Genomic DNA, 15,681 nt, shown 5'->3' with positions numbered 1-15,681 from the left:
ATAGCTGCTCATTTGCGGATCCATGGATAAGAAGCTGGAGGTTAATTGATCATCTAGAGCGATGCCTTGTCTACTTAGACTTATTGTGCTAGCTCGCAGGGCATTGTGGCTGAAATCTTGGTCAGCTGAGTAGCCTACCTGTGGTTTAGTGGCACAGCCTAGACCTTTTAACACTGCAGATGCAGGTTCAATATCAATTTGACCAAGACGTGTAACAACCTGGGCCATATTTGGATTATATTTAATGTTTCCTCCAAGTCCAAGCCTCTGGCACTTCCTTCCAAGGGTAAGACCTTGTTTGGACCCGGTCTGGCAGAATTAACCTCTGACTTTACGGTGGAAAAGGGTCTTTTCTACCACTCGTCAAGTGGAATAGACTAGAATCTAAGATTTCCTCCCACGGGCAGAATTCTCCTTTCTATAGTTTCTGCAGTCTAGGTATGTTGAGAGGCTTCTTGAACTGGGTTCAAGACCTTCCTCTCTTGAAGTGATAGTTCCAGTTCCAGACAGGGAATGGCATCTAGGTATTTACTCAAGTTTCTCTGAGTACAGTCCTTCAAAGTAGTATCCATTCTCCTTTGGTTCAAGAGGGTGTTCCTGATGAACATAGAACTGAAGGATGTGTATCTTCTTGTTCCCATTATCCGGGATCTTCTCAGGTTTCTAAGATTTGTCATCCTAGAAAGACTCTTTTAGGTCTTGGGGTATTGCAAGGGTTTCCTCCTGGACAATATATGGTTTAGGTGCCATCCTTCCTTTGAACAAAACTCTCTTTCAAGAGATCTTGTCTATTCTACATTCCCATGGATGGTAAGTGAATCTGGTAGAAGAGTTCCAACTACAAGGGTGAATTTTTCAGGGTCCTTAATGGACTTCTATTTATGAGAATATTTCTAACAGAGGTCTTCCTCTTACCTCTCTCTACAGTCTACTGTTCGGCCCACAGCTAGCTCTAGTGGTCCGGTAGATAGCTTAGCCATGTTGTAACCAGAGGGTTGGGAGTTTGAATCCAGCTGCTTCTGATTTTCCCTTCTCTTTTCAATGGCTCAATGTAATTGGTCTGATGGTTCCATGGGCATCATCCCTTTTCTCGAGTCCCTTTGAGAGCTCTGCAGTTATGCATGCTCAGTCAATGGAGAGGTGACCATTCGGATCTCTATCAGAGTATAGATCTATTTCAACTTTAAGAGTCTCTTTCCCGTGGTGGTTTTCTCAGGAGTATCTGTCTCAGGGCACATGTTTCCAGAGATATTCCTGGGTGATTGTGCCAATGGAAGCCAGCCTGCTGGGCTATGGAGCAGTCTGGAACTCTTTAAGGGCTCGAGGACTTTGGACTCTAGAGGAGTCTGTTCTCCCCATCAACATCTTTGAGTTGAGAGTGATTTTCAATGCTCTGATGGCTTGACCTCAGTTGTCCTTAGCCGGGTTTTCAGGTTCCAGTCGGACAATATCTTCACAGTGGAGAGGAACTCGGGGTTCCTTAGCCATGAAGGAGGTGGCTCGGTTTTGTTCAATGGGCAGTAGCTCACAATGGCTGTCTATCTGTCATCCAAATTCTAGGAGTGGACATCTGGGGAGAGGACTTCCTGAGCAGACAGAATTTTCATTCCAGGAAGTGGGTTCTCCATCCAGAGGTGTTCTCCAGGTTAACCCTCAAATGGGGGGGGGGCTAGAGTTGGATCTGATGGTGTCTCGGCAGAATGCTGAGCTTCCAAGGTTCGGATCAAGATCAAGAGATCCGCAGGCCACCCTGATAGTTGCTCAGCCGGTTCCTTAGGATTTTAGTCTAGCATTCCTTCTTCCACAAGTCATTGTTTGTATCCAACAGGAAAGAGAATTGATAATTCTAATAGCTCCTACATGACCTTGCAGGACCTGGTATACAGACCTAGTGAAGATGTCATCTCTTCCACCTTGGAGGTTGTCTCTGAGGAAGGACCTTCTAACACAGGGTCCATTCCTTCTTCCGGATCTTGTTTCTCTGAAGCTGATTGCTTGGAGATCGAATGCTTAGTCCTTTCTAAGCATGGTTTTTCTGAGTCGGTCATTGTGACCCTGATTCAAGTTTAGAAACCTGTTCTAGGAAGACTTTCCATAGGGTATAGCGTATATACCTTTATTGGTGTGAATCCAAGGGCCACTCTTGGAGTCAGGTCAGGATTCCTAGGATTTTGTCCTTTATTCAGGAAGGTCTGGAGAAGGATTTGTTTCACAAATGTCTGGCGGATGTGTAAGATGTTCTATCTTTTTGTCAGGCCCTAGTCAGAATCAGGCCTGTGTTTAAGCCTGTTGCTCCTCTTTGCAGTCTTAACCTTGTTCTTAAGGTTTTGCAGCAGGCTCTGTTGAGCCTTTGCGTTCCATAGATATTAAGTTATTATCTTGGAAGGCTTTGTTTCTTTTTGTTATCTTTTCTGCTCAGAGAGTTTTGGAACTCTCGGCTGGCAGTGTGCCTTATTTTATTTTTCATGCTGATAAGGTGGTTCTTTGTTTGAAGTTGGGCTTTCTTCCTTACGTATTTTCAAATAGAAACTTGCTTTTCCTTCTATTTGTCCTTATCATTCTTCATAAGAAACGTTTGTTGCATAATTTGGATGTTGCGCGTGCTCTGAAATTCTTCATACAGGCGACTAAGGATTTTCGCCAGTTCTCTGCCCTGTTTATGTGTTTCTCAGGAAACGTAGGGTCAGAAAGCTTCTGATACTTTTCTTTTTTATGGTTGAGAGGTATAATTAATTTTTCTTATGAGACTGCTGGTTAGCAGCCTCCTGAGAGAATTACAGCTCATTCCATGAGGGCTGTATCCTCTTTTTGGGCCTTCAACAATGCAGCTTCTGCGGAACAGATTGCAAGACTGCAACTTAGTCTTCTCTGCATGTTTTTTTTACAAATTTTTTAAATTTGATTTCTTTTGCCTCAGCTGATTTTTCTTTTTGGAGTACGGTTCTTCAAGAGGTGGTGCCTTTGGTTTAGGTCTACCTGCCTTGTCCCTTCCTAGTCATCTGTGTCCTCTAGCTTGGGTATTGGTTCCCAACAGTAATTGAAGACGTTGTGGACTCACCATATCTTAGGAAAGAAAACAAAATTTATGCTTACCTGATAAATTTATTTATTTCCGGATATGGTGAGTCCACGATCCCACCCGTTGTTTTAAGACAATTATTTTGACTAAACGTCAGGTACCTTTACACCTTTGTATTATTCCTTTTTTCCATTTCCCTTCGGTCGAATGACTGGAGTTTGTGGGAAGGGAAGTGATACTTAACAGCTTTGTTGTAGTGCTCTTTGCCTCCTCCTGCTGGCCAGGAGTGATATTCCCAACTTTAATTGATGACGTCATGGACTCACCATATCCGGAAAGAAATACATTTATTAGGTAAGCATATTTTTTTTTTCTTTTCAAATACAGCCTCAGATATGCCAAATGTAAAGTTTATTAGAGCTTAAAAACTCTGAGATGACTCTGTATCTACAAAAGTACAAACAGAAATACTTTAGATTGTAAGCTCACCAGTCTATTGATCATCACATAGTTACAGCTAACAATGACTCCCAGGCAGGGCCCTCTGCCCTTTATGGTATATGGAAATGTATTTTCATTATGTACTCAGCATTGTTTTACTTTAATCAGGACAGTTAATAGTTTTTAGAAAATAATCATAAGATTTGTAAGTCACTTAGGGCTCTGATGTAATAGCAATAAGATTGAGATTGTGGGGTAGATTTAATTACAGGCGAGCAGACATAATTCGCTGTCGGCATTTAACATTGCACAAGCATTTCTGGTGAATTGCAGGGGTCGTCAATTATCCCGATCATATCAAGTTCAGTAAAACCAGTGATACTTAGCTTCGATCATGCCCAATATAATAAAAAAAAGATCTTTTGAGACATTTAGCAGACCAAACCCCTTTATTATTTGGGATAACTTTTTGTTTTCACCGCCCCCCCCTTCAGACTAATTGGCTGATAGGTACTTCTTGCTAAGGCCCGTTGGCTGATAGGCACTTCCTACTAAAGGTTATTGGCTGACAGTTACACTTCCTTCTAAACTTCATTGGCTGATAGGCACTTCCTACTAAAGGTTATTGGCTGACAGTTACACTTCCTTCTAAACTTCATTGGCTGATAGGCACTTCCTACTAAAGGTTATAGGCTGACAGTTACACTTCCTTCTAAACTTCATTGGCTGATAGATACTACTTGCTTATGCTCATTGATTGATAGCTGTTTTTCTTGCTAAAGCTCAAAAGCTTATAGGAAAGCTTCTTGTTAAAGCTTGATTACGTGTATCTAATAGCTAGTGAACTGTTCTATTAAATTAGATGTAAGCAGTTTTTACCACATATTTTTAAGTAAAACAACGCTTCTCTCTGGCTTGACAAAAAAAATAAAAAATGATTACGATGTTCCTTTAAGTGATATATTCATTAAAGTCAGACACATTGCTGTAGTATTCTACAGGGTTTACCCTTCAGAGGGTTTAGTATTTTAGAGAGTCTGGTGATTACACTTTGTAGCCTTTGATGCAGAAAGCTTGTGTTAAGCTGTATCGCTTCCTGTATTGTTTCAAAGCAAGACGTTTGCAGGAAGTGTCATATTGACTACTCCCTTTCCTTTTTACGATTATCCGTGTCTACTGCTGAGATTATGGCACTTTTATCCTTGGAGTTATCATGGCATTTTACAAATACTTCCTTATTGTTTTTAAAGGAATATGAAATGCAAAATGATACTTTATTCAGTCATAACATTCAATTAAGTACAGTAGAAGAAGTACATAATAAAACTGCTCTATCTGAATCATGAAAGTTTCATTTTGACTTTAGAGTCCCTTCTAAATACTTTTCAATTTACTTCTTTTAATAAATGTACTTTGTTCTCTTGGTATCTTTTTTTTTAAAAGCATACCTAGGTAGCCTCAAGAGCAGCAATACACTACCAGGAACTAGCAGGTGGTTGGTGACTACACACATATGCCTCTTGTTATTGGCTCACCAGATGTGTACATCTAGCTTCCAGTAATGCACTGCTGCTTTGAAGTTGACTTTATCTATGTACTTAACCCATTTGAATGAGTTAAACACCTAATTATATGCAAGCAATAGTACAAACCTAAACAGCTCTAACCAATTAGAGCTTTTTTCATTTAACATTGGTGTCCATTTTAAATGGTGTGGGTTCTTGATAGGACTGCATACAGTGTAAGCAGACAATATTGTTATAAATATTGTTAATAAATATTCTGTATGGAATACGTATGTTTTCAAAATACTCTCCTGCATTTGTACTCTACAGTATCCTGCTGCCTCTATACATTCATGGCTGCTATTATATGTTTGGAGGAAGTAGGGGCATAACTAGAATTTACTAAACCCTGTGGCAAAGATGCTGGAGTGGCCACCCATTTCAACAGCAGCCTTTCCGGCTGTTTGTAATACGCACAAGCTTAACCAGCAATCACATAGATAAAAAGTGCTTCTCTGTGACTGTGAGTCATCCTTCCCCTTAAGTTACTCTGTACAAGAGGAAGTTAAATTGTATAGCCTAACTACCCTGGTCAAACAGGATGATCTTACTGGAGTCATTCTTAAGTAATCGATGACTCCAGACTTGTTATCAGAAGCCGTCCTGAAGTATGCCCACAGGCCAAATACTTAAATGAGATAACTCTGGAGTCATTTGACATTCACTGGCTGTTCATGCTTGTGAAGTAATCAGTAAGGTAATCTGCTAATCATTCTGAAGTCGTCAACCAGAATTTCGTCACCTTAGCTGATGACTTTACAAGCCTGATGATGTCTGATGATGCACAAATGACTTCTAAAGTAGTTTGATGATCATCCAATGACTCCAGCATGGTCTCTAAAGTAATCCTGTTTGTCTTGGGTGTACAAATATGGTGGCGTGACCATCTTGGAAATTCTCATATAATTAGAAGTGAGGGAACTACAAAGTAGCTAAAGATACCACAATAACACAAATGAAAATTAACATATAGGGGTCTATTTGTCAAGCTCCAAACGGAGCTTGATGCCCCGTGTTTCTGGTGAGCCTTCAGGCTCTCCAGAAACACAAGTTATGAAGCAGCGATCTCCATAGCCTGTCCGCCTGCTATGAAGCGGCATACAGACATCGCCGAAAAGCAACCTGATCCAATACGATCGGGTTGATTGACACCCCCTGCTGGCGGCCAATTGGCCGGGAATCTGCAGGGAGTGGTGTTGCACCAGCAGTTCACAAGAACTGCTGGTGCAATGATAAATGCCAACAGCGTCTAGTATTCATGGTCTAGAATGAATGAAATTCCGGACACCAAAACCTCCAATTATTGTGGACTATATCTGACAATTGAAGACTGTTTTATTTTATTTTTTTATTATTGCACTATTGCGTGCATATAAGTAGGTGTAAAATCCCTGCAACGCAGTGGCATCGCCAGGATTTTCTATATGGGGAGGCACTTGCTGGAGGCCACTGGTGTTTTTATGGGTGGGGCTGCAATGAGGGCAGGGCCAGTGGGCGGAGTCAGTTTTTCCTGTATGGGGTAGAGAGTGTTATGGGTGAGGTTGGGCTGTTCTGTGGGAGGGGTCAGGCAGAGCTGTGGGGAGCCTGGTGGTTGTGCACAAATAAGGGACAATAACAGTTGAGGAGGCAATGCCACTGCTGCAAATTAGCTAAACACATAGTTAAAGTCAGCTCCAGCACACCAATGCACCACTGGGAACATATCTGGTGAGACAACGACAAGAGAAAAATGTGTGCAGTCACTAATCGCTAGCTAGCTCCCAGTAGTGCATTGCATCTTTGGACCTGACATTAGTGATGTGATGACAGCTTTCAAATTTTAACGTTCCTTTTAACTTTCCTAGGTGGTCTAATTATTTATTTTTTTCTTAGCAAGGGCAAACGCCTCTTCATCTTGCAGCTGAAAATGACCATTCAGAGGTTGTAAAGCTATTCTTGAAGCATAAACCAGAGCTGGTGACATCGGCTAACTTAGATGGCTCTACATGTGCTCACATTGCAGCGGCTAAGGGAAGTGTGGCTGTTATCAAGGAGCTTCTTAAGTTTAACAAGACTGGCGTAACCTCTGCTAGAAACAAGGTGGGAGCTTCTCTTATGGCAATGGTCTTAAGTAAATTAAAGGAACAATAACTAAACATGTTATCAGTGTTATAGAGAATTAACCCTAACTTACCCTCACCTCAATTAACCTTATCCTTTAGTTAACAATCTCCAATTCAACCACAGTAACTAAATTATATCCATTGGGGACCTGATCCCTCTACTGATAATAAACCATCTAGTTCCCCTACCACTATAAAACCCTAACAACCACCAAGTTGATCACCTCACCACAATTAACTCTAGGACTATATCCATGCTCCATTAACCCAACATCTGACTGAATTCCAGCACAAAACCTGACACCAGTTATTCCCCTCCACATGAGCTCCAGCACAAGTTCCTTGTTTTTTTAGGGAGTCCCTTGGGTTGGTATTCCTTAGAGCGGGACTAAAAGTGATAGGGGTTCCAGCTGTTAGGGAGTTAAAGGGATACTAAACCCACATTTTTTCTTTCATGATTCAGAGTGCAATTTTAAGCAACTTTCTAATAGGCTCCTATTATTATTTTTTCTTGGTTCTCTTGCTATCTTTTCTTAAAAAGCAGGCATGTAAAGCTTAGAAGCCAGCCCATTTTAGGTTCAGCACCCTAGATAGTGCTTGCTTATTGGTAGCTACATTTAGCAAACCAATAAATAAGCATAACCAAGGTTCTGAACCAAAAATGGACCGTCTCCTAAGCTTTACATTCCTGCTTTTTAATAAAGATAGCAAAACAACAAAGATTGATTTATAGAAATAAAATAGAAAGCTGCTTAAAATTGCATGCTCTATCTGAACCATTAAAGAAAAAAATTGGGGTTTAGTATCCCTTTAATTGAAGCAGAAGATCTGGTAAATTTGGGAATAAATAAAGAAGAGGTGTCTTACCGTTTTGGGGTTAAATGCCATGTAGGCTCAATGTTTAGGGTGTCCAGTAATGATAGGTAGTTTCCAAGTGACTTCGCTTACGTTATTAAACTTCTATACTAGAACGAGCTCAATAATGTAGGCGCTAGTACTTTGAAACGCACTCTTGTGAATATGTTTGGATATAGCCTGCATGGAGGTGCGTCCCCTATAAAATCTGTTCACCAAGGCCCAATCTCATTTAGGATCTCCTGGGCATATAGAATGTAGCAAGACACCAGGGTCACAGTTTTCATTTTGAAGAATGTTAAAATCCAGTAAAAGTCCTTTGTATAGAAACCTGTGTCGTCATGCACTTTTTTTTTAAGGAATTATGTTTTGTTTTGACTGTTGTATAATTGATTAAGAGAATTTCTTGGCTTGGTATTCTAGACCAATGATTCCACACCACTTCACCTTGCTGCTGCAGGAGGACACGCAGATGTTGTAAAGGTGCTTCTCGAAACTGGTGCGTCTGCCTCTGATGAAGATGGGGTATGTGCTTTGTAATATTTGTAAGATTGTCATACCATTAAATTGAATTATGTACTCTGCTCAGATTTAAATAACATTACTTTCACTTGTTCTATATGAATCAGAAATAAACCAATATGTTGCTAGTATCTGCTTTGAAAATAAAAAATAAAAAAATAAAAACATTTTTGTTTTTTGTGAAATTTGTATTATTTTGCAGTGCAAGTACAAACCACTTAAAAAGCACCTTGTGTATGTTTATTGTATCTGCTTTGCTGTGGTGAAATAGACAGTTATCAGATGAAATCCGGCAGATATCATCCAATCACTGTACAGCATGTAGTAGGGCCAGGCTTCTAAATTCCAAAGAATACATTTCACCGTCTCTGAGGGCAGTGGAAAACTGCAATTTTCAGATGTAAAATATAAAGAAGGCCGGCACGATAATTAATGAGTACATTGTGACTTTTTTTCACTGTGCATAAGCTAATATTTTGGGCTAGATTGCTAGTGGAGTGCTATTTATTGTTCCTGCTCCCGCGTTAACTCAGCTAGAAGTAAGCTTTTTGTGTGCGGCGGGTAGCGCTTGTATTTTAATTTGAAAGTAAAAAGTTTAAGCTTGCACCGAACTGCGAATATTGTGTTTGCATTCACGTATTCTTCCATAAAAGTCAGAGGAGCACAAACAGTTGAAAAAAACATCCTACATGCTCACAAACCAGATTGCATTTTCTTGCAAGTGCACTAATACGAGATAAAAATATAAATATTTCTCATTCCAATGTTCTTCGCATAGCACAATATGTTTTAATTATTCTTAAATACATAACGCAGGCTAGCACCTTATCAGCGGCCTGTACACTGTTAACTGTTCCTGAGCTGAGGTGTAGTGGAAGTACTAGAAATCCCAGATTTCTCGCCGACCAGAGCTGCATTCTTTGCACAATTAGGTAAGATAAAATTAGGTAAGATAAAAACAATACTTTAATGTCTTTTTGCTGCAACGCGTTTCTTGACCAATCAGTGGTCGTTTCATCAGGCAAATGCAAGAGACGGATACAAAAAATGCTTCATTAGCATCATTAAATACACATGTTGTGATAAAACAGGAAGTTGTAGGTTCAAAAACCACCAATGGAAATGTGCATTGTCATACGAATGTGATTCTTACATTGTGTTAAAAACCTTCATTCAATAAATAGACAATATATTTATATGTAGTAACAGTTAGAAAATACTGTGCAAAGTGTCAAAAACCTATATGTGTATGCTTACAGAATATCAAAAAATAAAATAAGCTAATGTGAATACACCTAAATCTATCACTGGTTCGTTACACTTGATTAAAAAATGAATGATTAAATAAAAGAACAATCATAAAAAATGTGTGTGGATGGTAGAATAAAAATAAAAAAGTATAAATTAAATCTGAAAAGTGAGTATAATGCGATGGCAAGAAACAAACGGCTAGATTATGAGTTTTGCGTTAGAGGCTATGCGGTGCTAACGAGCAGTTTTCTCTCACCGCTCACTTACCTACAGCGCTGGTATTACGGGTTTTTACAAACCCAGCGTTAACAAGCAAGAAGTGAGGGTTGAGCAAAATTGTGCTCCTTACCGCACTCCAATACCAGCGCTGCTTAAGTCAGCGGTGAGCTGGTCGTACGTGCTCGTGTATGATTTCCCCATAGGTATCAACGGGGAGAGCCGGCTGAGAAAAAGTCTAACACCTGCAAAAAGCAGCGTAAAACTCAGTAACGCAGCCCCATTGATTTCTATGGGGAAACTAAAGTTATGTTTACACCTAACACCCTAACATGAACCCCGAGTCTAAACACCCCTAATCTTACACTTATTAACCCCTAATCTGCCGCCCCCGACATCGCCGACACCTGCATTATATTTTTTAACCCCTAATCTGCCGCTCCGGACAGCGCCGCCACCTACATTATATTTCTTTCATGTAATTAGCAAGAGTCCATGAGCTAGTGACGTATGGGATATACATTCCTACCAGGAGGGGCAAAGTTTCCCAAACCTTAAAATGCCTATAAATACACCCCTCACCACACCCACAATTCAGTTTTACAAACTTTGCCTCCGATGGAGGTGGTGAAGTAAGTTTGTGCTAGATTCTACGTTGATATGCGCTCCGCAGCAAGTTGGAGCCCGGTTTTCCTCTCAGCGTGCAGTGAATGTCAGAGGGATGTGAGGAGAGTATTGCCTATTTGAATGCAGTGATCTCCTTCTAAGGGGTCTATTTCATAGGTTCTCTGTTATCGGTCGTAGAGATTCATCTCTTACCTCCCTTTTCAGATCGACGATATACTCTTATATATACCATTACCTCTGCTGATTCTCGTTTCAGTACTGGTTTGGCTATCTGCTATATGTAGATGAGTGTCCTGGGGTAAGTAAGTCTTATTTTCTGTGACACTCCTAGCTATGGTTGGGCACTTTGTTTATAAAGTTCTAAATATATGTATTCAAACATTTATTTGCCTTGACTCAGAATGTTCAACTTTCCTTATTTTTCAGACAGTCAGTTTCATATTTGGGATAATGCATTTTAATTTAACATTTTTTACCTTAAAATTTGACTTTTTCCCTGTGGGCTGTTAGGCTCGCGGGGGCTGAAAATGCTTCATTTTATTGCGTCATTCTTGGCGCGGACTTTTTTGGCGCAAAAATTCTATTTCCGTTTCCGGCGTCATACGTGTCGCCGGAAGTTGCGTCATTCTTTGACGTTATTTTGCGCCAAAAATGTCGGCGTTCCGGATGTGGCGTCATTTTTGGCGCCAAAAAGCATTTAGGCGCCAAATAATGTGGGCGTCTTATTTGGCGCGAAAAAATATGGGCGTCACTTTTGTCTCCACATTATTTAAGTCTCATTTTTTATTGCTTCTGGTTGCTAGAAGCTTGTTCTTTGGCATTTTTTCCCATTCCTGAAACTGTCATTTAAGGAATTTGATCAATTTTGCTTTATATGTTGTTTTTTTCTTTTACATATTGCAAGATGTTCCACGTTGCAACTGAGTCAGAAGATACTTCAGGAAAATCACTGCACAATGCTGGAGCTACCAAGCTAAGTGTATCTGCTATAAACTTTTGGTATCTGTTTCTCCAGCTGTTATTTGTATTGCATGTCATGTCAAACTTATTAATGCAGATAAAATTTCCTTTAGTACTGTTACATTACCTGTTGCTGTTCCGTCAACATCTAATTTTCAGAGTGTTCCTGATAACATAAGAGATTTTATTTTTTAAATCCATTAAGAAGGCTATGTCTGTTATTTTTCCTTCTAGTATACATAAAAGTCTTTTAAAACTTCTCTTTTTTTCAGATGAATTTTTAAATGAACATCATCATTCTGATAATGGTTCTTCTGGTTCTGAGGTTTCTGTCTCAGAGGTTGATGCTGATAAATCTTTGTATTTGTTCAAGATGGAATTTATTCGTTCTTTACTTAAAGAAGTGTTATTTGCATTAGAAATAGAGGATTCTGGTCCTCTTGATACTAAATGTAAACGTTTAAATAAGGTTTTTAAATCTCCTGTAGTTATTCCAGAAGTGTTTTATCTCCCTGATGCTATTTCTGAAGTAATTTCCAGGGAATGGAATAATTTGGGTAATTTATTTACTCCTTCTAGACGTTTAAGCAAATTATATCCTGTGCCATCTGACAGATTAGAGTTTTTTGGGACAAAAATCCCTAAGGTTATGGGGCTGTCTCTACTCCTGCTAATGTACTACTATTCCTACGGCAGATAGTACTTCATTTAAGGATCCTTTAGATAGGAAAATTGATTCCTTTCTAAGAAAAGCTTACTTATGTTCAGGTAATCTTCTTAGACCTGCTATATTTTTAGCGGATGTTGCTGCAGCTTCAACTTTTTGGTTAGAAGCTTTAGCGCAACAAGTAACAGATCATAATTTTATAGCATTATTTTTATTCTATAACATGCTAATAATTTTATTGGTGATACCATCTTTTGATATCATTAGAGTTGATGTCAGGTATATGTCTCTAGCTATTTTAGCTAGAATAGCTTTATGGATTAAACTTGGAATGCTGACATGTCTTCTAAGTCAACTTTGCTTTCCCTTTCTTTCCAGGGTAAATAATCATTTTCGTTCCTTTCCTCACAAGGAACAAAAGCCTGATCCTTCATCCTCAGGAGCGGTATCAGTTTGGAAACTATTTCCAGTTTGGAATATATCCAAGCCTTATAGAAACCTATAGCCAGCTCCTAAGTACCTATGAAGGTGCGGCCCTTATTCCAGCTCAGCTGGTATGGGGCAGATTACGTTTTCTTCAAAGAAATTTGGATCAATTCCGTTCTTAATCTCTGGTTTCAGAAACATTGTTTCAGAAAGGTACAGAATTGGCTTCAAGTTAAGGCCTCCTGCTAAGAGATTCTTTTCTTTCCCGTGTCCCAGTTAACACAGCAAAGGCTCAGCATTTCTGAAATGTGTTTCAGATCTAGAGTTGGCTGGAGTATTTATGCCAGTTCCAGTTCTGGAACAGGGGCTGGGAACTTATTTTATCTCTTCATTGTACCAAAGAAGGTCAATTCCTTCAGACCAGTTCCGGATCTATCATTATTGAATCATTATGTTAGGATACCAACATTCAAGATGGTTACTGTAGGACTATCCTGCCTTTTGTTTAGCAAGGGCATTATATGTCTACAATAGATTTACAGGATGTGTATCTGCATATTCCGATTCATCCAGATCACTTTTAGTGTCTGAGATTCTCTTTTTAGACAAGCATTACCAGTTTTGTGGCTCTACCGTTTGGCTTAGCCTCAGTTCCAAGAATTTTTTTCAAAGGTTCTCGGTGCCCTTCTTTCTGTAATCAGAGAATAGGGTTTTGGTATTTCCTTATTTGGACGATATCTTGGTATTTGCTCAGTCTTCTCATTTTCGAAGAATCTTATACGAATCGACTTGTGTTGTTTCTTCAAGTTCATGGTTGGAGGATCAATTTACCAATCAGTTCATTGATTCCTCAGACAAGGGTAACCTTTTTAGGTTTCTAGATAAATTCAGTGTCTATGACTCTGTCCTTGTCAGACAAGAGAAGTTTAACATTGATATCAGCTTGTCAAAACCTTCAGTCACAATCATTCCCTTTGGTAGCCTTATGCATGGAAATGTTGGGTCTTAGGACTGCCGCATCAGATGCGATCTCCTTTGCTCATTTTCACATGCGACCTCTTCAGCTCTGTATGCTGAACCAATGGTGCAGGGATTACTCAAAGATATCTCAATTAATATCTTTAAACCGATTTTACAACACTCTCTGACATGGTGGACAGATCACCATCGTTTAGTTCAGGGGGCTTCTTTGTTCTTCCGACCTGGACTATAATCTCAACAGATGCAAGTCTTACAGGTTGGGGAGCTGTGTGGGGGTATCTGACGGCACAAGGGGTTTGGGAATCTCAGGAGGTGAGATTTCCGATCAATATTTTGGAACTCCGTGCAATTTTCAGAGCTCTTCAGTCTTGGCCTCTTCTGAAGAGAGAGTTGTTCATTTGTTTTCAGATAGACAATGTCACAACTGTGGCATACATCAATCATCAAGGAGGGACTCACAGTCCTCTGGCTATGAAAGAAGTATCTCGAATTTTGGTTTGGGCGGAATCCAGCTCCTGTCTAATCTCTGCGGTTCATATCCCAGGTATGGACAATTGGAAAGCGGATTATCTCAGTCGTCAAACGTTGCATCCGGGCGAATGGTCTCTTCACCCAGAGGTATTTCTTCAGATTGTTCAAATGTAGGAACTTCCAGAAATAGATCTGATGGCTTCTCATCTAAACAAGAAACTTCCCAGGTATCTGTCCAGATCCCGGGATCCTCAGGCGGAGGCAGTGGATGCATTATCACTTCCTTGGAAGTATCATCCTCCCTATATCTTTCCGCCTCTAGTTCTTCTTCCAAGAGTAACCTCCAAGATTCTGAAGGAATGCTCGTTTGTTCTGCTGGTAGCTCCGGCATGGCCTTACAGGTTTTGGTATGCGGATCTTGTCCGGATGGCCTCTTGCCAACCGTGGACTCTTCCGTTAAGACCAGACCTTTTGTCTCAAGGTCCTTTTTTTCCATCAGGATCTGAAATCCTTAAATTTAAAGGTATGGCGATTGAACGCTTGATTCTTGGTCAAAGAGGTTTCTCTGACTCTGTGATTAATACTATGTTACAGGCTCGTACATCTGTATCCAGAGAGATATATTATAGAGTCTGGAAGACTTATATTTCTTGGTGTCTTTCTCATCATTTTTCTTGGCATTCTTTTAGAATACCGAGAATATTACAGTATTCTTCAGGATGGTTTAGATAAGGGTTTGTCCGCAAGTTCCTTGAAAGGTCAAATCTCTGCTCTTTCTGTTCTTTTTCACAGAAAGATTGCTATTCTTCCTGATATTCATTGTTTTGTACAAGCTTTGGTTCGTATAAAGCCTGTCATTAAGTCAATTTCTCCTCCTTGGAGTTTGAATTTGGTTCTGGGGGCTCTTCAAGCTCCTCCATTTGAACCTATGCATTCATTGGATATTAAATTACTTTCTTGGAAAGTTTTTTGTTCCTTTTGGCCATCTCTTCTGCCAGAAGAGTTTCTGAATTATCTGCTCTTTCTTGTGAGTCTCCTTTTCTGATTTTTCATCAGGATAAGGCGGTGTTGCGAACTTCTTTTGAATTTTTACCTAAAGTTGTGAATTCCAACAACATTAGTAGAGAAATTGTGGTTCCTTCATTATGTCCTAATCCTAAGAATTCTAAGGAGAAATCGTTGCATTCTTTGGATGTTGTTAGAGCTTTGAAATATTATGTTGAAGCTACGAAATCTTTTCGTAAGACTTCTAGTCTATTTGTTATTTTTTCCGGTTCTAGAAAAGGCCAGAAAGCTTCTGCCATTTCTTTGGCATCTTGGTTGAAATCTTTAATTCATCTTGCCTATGTTGAGTCGGGTAAAACTCCGCCTCAGAGAATTACAGCTCATTCTACTAGGTCAGTTTCTACTTCCTGGGCGTTTAGGAATGAAGCTTCGGTTGACCAGATCTGCAAAGCAGCGACTTGGTCCTCTTTGCATACTTTTACTAAATTCTACCATTTTGATGTATTTTCTTCTTCTGAAGCAGTTTTTGGTAGAAAAGTACTTCAGGCAGCGGTTTCAGTTTGAATCTTCTGC

At 39.7% G+C, this 15,681-nt stretch overlaps 1 protein-coding gene across 1 annotated transcript in view; it reads left to right on the top strand.

The window, feature by feature from the left end:
* LOC128661735 (ankyrin-3-like) overlaps positions 1 to 15,681 on the top strand; it is a 410,167-nt gene that overhangs the window by 301,943 nt on the left and 92,543 nt on the right. Inside the window, 2 exon segments of the mRNA XM_053715956.1 lie at positions 6,898 to 7,104; positions 8,406 to 8,507. Of these exon segments, the coding sequence (XP_053571931.1) occupies positions 6,898 to 7,104; positions 8,406 to 8,507 (309 nt within the window).

Source organism: Bombina bombina, chromosome 5 (assembly GCF_027579735.1).
Source record: "Bombina bombina isolate aBomBom1 chromosome 5, aBomBom1.pri, whole genome shotgun sequence".
NCBI classification, from domain to species: domain Eukaryota; kingdom Metazoa; phylum Chordata; class Amphibia; order Anura; family Bombinatoridae; genus Bombina; species Bombina bombina.
Note: the sequence above shows the minus strand (reverse complement) of the source record. Positions and strands in the feature narration are given on the sequence as shown.